The sequence below is a fragment of the Solanum pennellii genome, chromosome 5 (genome assembly GCF_001406875.1).
Source record: "Solanum pennellii chromosome 5, SPENNV200".
Lineage (NCBI taxonomy): Eukaryota > Viridiplantae > Streptophyta > Magnoliopsida > Solanales > Solanaceae > Solanum > Solanum pennellii.
In genome coordinates, this window is record NC_028641.1 from 75,883,578 (window position 1) to 75,891,269 (window position 7,692).

General features: G+C 30.6%; 1 protein-coding gene across 1 annotated transcript; it reads right to left on the bottom strand.

Annotated features, from left to right (window-relative positions):
• Positions 1–5,676: 5,676 nt before the first annotated feature.
• On the bottom strand, positions 5,677–6,711 carry LOC107019776 (phospholipase A(1) DAD1, chloroplastic-like). Its single transcript, XM_015220148.2, has one exon. It carries the CDS (start codon positions 6,709–6,711, stop codon positions 5,677–5,679), a length of 1,035 nt encoding a protein of 344 aa, XP_015075634.1.
• Between the last annotated feature and the right edge of the window lie 981 nt (positions 6,712–7,692).

Consider the following 7,692-nt stretch of genomic DNA (forward strand, 5'->3'; position numbering starts at 1 on the left):
ATAGAATATTAGTTAGCCACTTAAAATATATCTCCTTTAGTTATATGCATTAATCTCAATTATAAGTTGACTTCACACATATTTAACAGAGTCATAGTGAACAGAGTTAACTGATACTTATTGTTGGTGGAAGGTGATCACAAGTATCTCGTAAAATTAATAGTGTTGCGTGCACCACATGATAGTATCCCGAAAAGGAAAAATTGCAGACATGTTTCGAAAAGAAACTTATATGTATATAATTAAATGAAATGACATATTTAATATGTTTAACCTAATTATTATTTAGCAGACACTTAAAAATACATATATAATAATTAATAACTAATGGCGAAAACTCGAAAATTATGATTTTCGACAGAAAACTATTCCACCAATTGGAAGTATTAACAAGTCAGCAGACAACATTCTAGGCATAATGATTTTGACATAATCAAACTATAGGAAGTATTAGAAAACGAGTTAAATAAACTATATATTATACCATTTCATTTGTTTTCCGACCATATTGTGGCACAGTCCATATTGGTAGTATTCGTGAAAAAAAAAATTATATTGATAGCGAGACGATTTAATCTGAATTCGTATAAAAATATTTATATTAAAGATAAAATATTATTTAATAAAGGTGAATTTATATTTAAGAGGATTCAAGCTCAGTGGTGGAGTCAAGAGTTTGACAAAGGATGTGCATTTTTTTCTCAGTTATGTTAATTTAAGGGTGTATAAAATTAAATATATACTCAATATAGGCAATTTTAACCTTGGTACACATATAATTTTTTAAATCAGAGGCGGAGCCAGAATTTTCAATAAGGAGATTCAAAAATTTATAGAAATAGACATATGAAGTAGTCAGAAGGGGGTTCGACATCTATTATATATATTATAAAATTATTTTAACCAAAAAGGATTCGGATAAACTTAACCCCTTCGTATAAGATAGCTCCATCCCTGCTTTCAACAGTTTGGCTTTCTATGAAGGTATCTCGTTATCGTCAAATGTTTCCGTCTACTCATTGATCGATATATAACATGGAAATGTCCATCCGCTTTGGTAAATATACAAGAGAAATCTTATTATTTTTTTTTAATTTTTATGATAAAATTTCTGTCTTCGCTACTGAATCAAAATTTAACAACCATATCCATCATGGCTTTGCACGTATATTTCGAATCTAGACTCCAATATATCATCATAGAATTCTATTTACTTTTATCAAAGATTTTGATTTGAATTTTCATATTTAAAAATTCTAGGCATATTAGCAGTGGTTTGGTCAACTAGTTTTTATTTTGACTATATTTTTGTGCTCATCGAAACATACAAAAAATACTCATTAAATCTATTTCGATATTTTATAATATAATATTCGTAAATGTTCATGTGTGTTATTTGTCAATGATAACCCACAAATTCGAAGACTTAGTATTGAATAATTACGATAAATAATTAAAGACGGATGAAATATCAAGCAAATATTCAACTCTTTCTTTTAAGTTAATAATATAATAGAAATTTTTTTATTTGAACTTATTTGAAATGTAATAAACATTTAGAAAAATGCAGCAACATAAGATATCATTGGTACTCTTGCAATATAGTGATATTGTATTTATTATAAAAATAAATATTCACAAGGATAGATGTTCAATTTACTTAAGAAATAAAGGTCATTTTTTCAGTACTCTTACGTCTTTTTGTTTCATTGATGATTCGAAAATTCATAATATTAAAACTAAATTAGGTTTTGATGTTTACTATCCGAGCAATTTCACAGAGTGGGAATTCAATAGGGACTCGATTCCTTCTCTTCCCATTTTGCATTTTCTAGTTTGTATATTTGCTTTGCTTCACCATTGCTTTTGCAAATGCATAAGGATTGTATCAACTCGTGTACACTATGTACGTGCGAAATAAAATTGTGATTTGAAGTTGAAGTTTTGTCTGAATATGTAATTCGAATTTTCTTATAAGTCTTTTTTCTTCGTAAACATGAAATCCCAATTAATTGTGAAAACTATCGAGATTTTCTTATAAGTTTTTTTTCTTCATAAACATGAAATTCCAATTAGTTGTTAAAACTATCGAAATTTCCTTGATCTGTATATAATCTTATCGAATGAGCACATCATTCTTCGTAAATAAGTTTGTCAAATATAGTAGTAACTAGTTATTCTATGATATAATTCTTTTACATGGTACAAATAATTTCTTCATGCATGTTCAAATCCTGATTTAAAATCATCGCTTCATAATGCATGTTCAAACGCGAGCTAACTGTTGTCGCTCAAATTTTTCCTCTTTTAAGTAGTTGGTAAAGTTTACAAAGTTCAAATTACAATTGAAAATAAAATGAGGAAAATATTTATCTTTAGGCTAAGGAGCGAATATCACGCTCTCTTTAATGAAATTTAACCTCACTACAACAACAAATATTTTTTATCGGTCTAGCAATAGTCTCCTTGAATTGTTCCCTCTAAAATACAATGACCAATTCGTAAAATACAACTCAACAAACAGATAAATGTTAAGTTCACATCTCCACGAAAAGAATACCTCCCTTTAATTAGTAAAAATTCTCTTCGATGACTCTCAATTTTTTTGTACTCAAAACAAAGGAAGATAACCATCAAGATAAGACAATCTTCCTTGTAATGAAAGGAAAGATAATAAAGTACTCTTCCGTCTCAATTTGTGTGACACATTTTGCTTTTTGAGAGTCAAATAATTAATTTGATCGAGAAATTGCTCATGAAATTGTTATTTTTTTAAAAAATGAAATGTATATATTTGTAAACTACATGAAAAGTATTTTAAGTCCCAATAATTGATAATTTAAAATATTTATAAAATATCAGAAAAATTTACGATCTAATATAAATTTGTTTGAATCTCAAAATTCGAAATATGTCAATAAATTATAACAAAGAGACTAGTAATATCCAACAAACATACACACATATATATATATATATACCCACAATCTACCTAATGTAGAAAACACAAACCGCCACAAAGCTCAACCATGCATCCAATTGCGGCTTGACTTGTGCATGACATGGATTTGGTAACCACCAATGTGTTTGGCATGTCAAGGTGTGTTGCTCGCGTGCTCGTGATAAAGTCAAAATTTTCATTAACGAATTTTAAAATATAAAAAAATAAATACACAAAAAAAAAAACAAAAAAAACGAGATTCAACATCTATTGTATCACTACCAAGAACATTGTTTTTGCCCCTCTATGAACCAATAGAACTTATTTTACTATAAACATGATTTTCCCATTACATCATTATCAAACCAGCTCATTAAAAAAATGCACGATGAAAAATAAATTCTCATTAAAATAACGTTTTTTCTCCCATTGATTCATTAGGAATATTCGTGAAAATAGCCTGTGAATATATTTTTCAATGGAAAATTTTAATAGGACAATAGTTATTTGTTAGTAGTGTATATATGTAGACGCATAAAATAATTCTAATCATATATAAATCATATATTTTTTTTATAAAAAAAGATTCGGATAAATTCTCTGGATTCTATCTGGCTCCGCCACTAACCGTCAAGCGCACTACTCCCACACACGTCATTAGTTGTGTCTCCTTTTCTTGGCAATTTAATTAAATGTGCCAAACTCTTTTGCCGCATGCCTAATGTATTGAATATCAATGTCAAAGACAATGTCTGCCACATTAATTTTTGTTAAGTTTTTGTCACGATTTTACGAGTCAATTTGGATTATATATCAACAATAAGATTAAACTGCTCATCCCATTTACATATCATCTCGAATTGCAATTCCTGTAGAATGATTTTCAGGTAAAATATTTTCATGAAAAAAAATAATATTTTCTTTATACATAAGTAAAAGCATAATATTTTAAAAATAATTTTTAAAATTTTATTGATTTATTTAGTTTTCCATTCGGTGACTGCTATTTGAATAATTAAAATCATATTAAATTTAAATGATCACTAGTATAAGGCTTATAGTTAAAAGAGACGATCATAACAATTTAATTTTTATTTTTGAAAGCGTGAATTCAAAATATTTAGTTAGACGTGTCAAAGGATCTCAAACCTTCTCATCACAAATCGTGTTAGTTATTTACTTGGTTATAACGTACAAAAGTACAATGTGAGATGGGGAGGGGTAGGATGTGAGGGTGGTGGGGAAACGAGTTTAGGGTGAGATGACTTAGAAGGTGTGAACGAAACAACGAAAAAGTATCCGATCACATCAGGAATAAAGGTCATTAAAGATATATTTACTTTAATGTGTAAAGTCACTTATGAAACTTATTTTTTCCCAAAATCTTTTCCTCATTTCATTAACAAAAATGTAATCCTCTTTTTAAAGAATTTATTTTATTAAAGAATATTTTTTTTTTGACCAACTAAACATAAAGACACTTATTTACACCATCCATAAATCACAAAATATTTTTTCTTAAGATTTATAAAATAATATTGTTCCTTTATTTTTGATGTAGATATCCAACAAATAGCTAGCAAGCAATTCATTGTCTTTGGATAAAATGTATTTATTGTCTTTCTTATACGTACTTCATTAGGTAAGCATTTGTTGTACACTAAATTAGTCTTGACTTCCAACAAATGACAATAATAGTAAAGGAATCCCATTTTTCTTTTCAAAATAAATGTTATTTTGATAAAAAATATTTTAAAATAAATATCGCTTACGTTAACAAAGTTATCTAAAAATAAATGTTACTTTAGAAATTCAAGACAAAATAGTACTAATTATTTTCAATTATATTGTATGTAAACCCTCATATTAAAGAACTATTTCTTTTTAATATTGTCTAATAAATTAATACGCACATTCCTTTACCTATGTGTCCTGTGTTCTTATTAGTGCCATTGAGGGGTGGCCGTTAGGCGTACACATGGGTTTATTCCTGCCATCAATTTATAAAATTCTATTTTTTGCAATTTTAATTGTTAATTCAATCGAGATATGAGTGTATAAAAGCGTCATACTCCTTCTGCTATGATGGTTTCTGCCACGTGAAAGCAGTAGCCAGGCTAAACTATGATGTTGTATAAATAGGCTTCGCCTCGATCTCCCTTCATTATGAAATCTCGCTCCTATTCTTTAAGATAAAGAAGATGAAAACTAAGCTTAATTATCTAATGAAAGGGAAGGAAGAAGTAGAACTTTGCATAAAGTAAAGATCGATGAAGTATCTCAGTTCTTTTAAAAAAATATATCTAATGAATAAGCATAACTTAGTAAACTATATTTATTTATTTTCTTAATAAACATGAAATAAACTAAAACAAAACTTATTCTGAAACGGAAAAAATGCACATATGACTCAAGAAAGATCCAGAGCAATTTATTTTTTATTACCTAATCATTAAGTATACATTATAGATAATGATAGTCTTTGTTGCTTGGATTCTTTACGTATCGACACATGCATATCAAATATTAAAGTGGTGCTTTTTTAGAAATCAACACGAAAAGCAATTAAATAATGATATAAAAGATTAGAAAGAAACAAAAATAATTGACTTTGTACATCTTTGTCACATCACAATATACATATTTTCTAGAATATTGTGGTCCTATTTTCATTTCTATTATTATTTCTATTCTTATTCCTATTCATGTACCTAGTACAAAAAGTTTGTTGTTTTTCATGCTAATGATGTATCATTTTCATAATTGTTTACTAAGTCTAAATATGTCTTGAGATCGTGACACGTGGCAATATCCCCTTTACTACTTAATCTAAGTTCTTTGCCAACCTCAGCATACACCCATTGGGTATCCTCCATGAACTTTTGTAGCCAGCTTGGCATACCCGTAGACGCCACGTGGCTTTCCGCCACGTCATCAATATCGTCGTCGATGACGAATCCCGGAACTTTTGTAATGGGATCGTCGGAGTTGACGATTCGGAGAATATTTGTACCATTTTTCTCTAATAGGCATCGAAAACTTTTGTTTCCAACTCTTGGCCCTCCAAATGATACAACACTTACTATGGGTGCGTTACTAAATTTTGTTGTAATATCACACGCTGTTAATGTTGCTAGGGCAGCACCAAGACTATGCCCTGTGATAGTTATACTTAATGGCTCATCACTATATTTATCAACAATCTTGCTAATTTCTTCTCTAATTGTGTCTTGCAAACTTTGGTCACATTGGGTGTTTGTTGTGTACAAGTTCAAGAGTCCACTTTGTACCATGGGTTGGTCGTAGTTTTCGTCGAACGTCGTCATGTCGTCTGGTAAGCAAGTCAACGTGGCGCGAAAATTCTCGAGCCATTCAGATGAGGTGGCGGTACCCCGATAAGCGATCACGACGTCGCGACGCCCGAGCCTTGTGATCTCTTTTTCGTCGTCGCAAACGGCCACGTAACCGATCCAGCTGGATCGCGGGGACGCTAGGTTTGGGAACGTCTTTTTAGTCCATCGTGGCATTTGGACCACACACGTGGCGTACAAGTTCTTGATCACCTTATAGCCGGTCTTGTCCAGTCCAGAGTCTGTCAGCATTGAACTCTTAGGATAAAGACATGTGGCGTACGTGGGTGATGACATGTCAAAGTCGAAGCAACGATAGGCTGCCTCAACGAATTCCCCGTACCTCAAGATCTCCTTACGGAGATCATCATCAAGTGGATCAAGCAACCCTTCCCAATTCTTGATCCCTTGAAATTCCATCCAACGGTCCCGGAGTCCAACCACTGCTCTGTGTCCAACAGAGCAGTGGCCCAACCCCGAGTTCGTGATCTTGAAGCTACGAGCTATGACTCGTTTACTCAATGTAGAACACTTTGAAATATGGAGTACCAACCCCATATGTTGTTTGGTGAAAACAATGTTACAATTTGTTTTGAGATTATTTCCACTTGAGAGCCTCATCATGATTTGTGAAAGGTGTATGTAGTTTTTACAAGATTCTTGAAAAAATGGATGATTGAGGCTCTTGTTAAGTAATAATATTAATTCATACACTTTTCACTTAACTATTACATTTTGGCTGCACTCAAATGAGGGCTATTAATAGTTGTTCCCAATCCCAATCGCTTTATTGTAGGTGCATGGTGGGGTCGAGCTGAGATAAAGCTAAAATTTCGATTTTTTACGTTCTGAATATTATAATAACAATGATTAGCTTATATTCTAAATTTAATATTTACACATATGTAATGAATTTAGTAATACAAATATAATATATTTCAGATAGAGTAGTGGTTGGACTCCGGAACCCTCTCCAGATCTCATTTAATGACATTTTACTGAATATATTATTAATATTATTAATGTTAATACAAATACATTATATAATTAAAATCTACTAAATTCAATCGAATCCGCATAAAATCTACAAATCCAAACATGGGGTAGAAGGGAGACTTTTCTTAGGAAGAATATATATAATATTATATGACAGAAATAATTGAGGTGGACGGTGGATTTGAGTGTTTATAGGATAGATTTTTTTTTTATTATATGGTTTAGTGGGGACAAAAATGTGTACATTATCAATAACTTGAAAAACGTTTGGTGGAGGACTTTATTTTGTAGTTTGTTTTTATAAAATATGGTGTTTGGGAATGAATCATGAGAAAGAAGAAAAAAAAATGATTGAATTTTTGGTAAACCTATGAAAAAAATACCTTTTTGAAACTATAGTAGTCT

Bases quoted from the DNA above. Each gene is read 5' to 3' on its own strand.
- LOC107019776 (XM_015220148.2), bottom strand. From the start codon at position 6,711: ATGGAATTTCAAGGGATCAAGAATTGGGAAGGGTTGCTTGATCCACTT.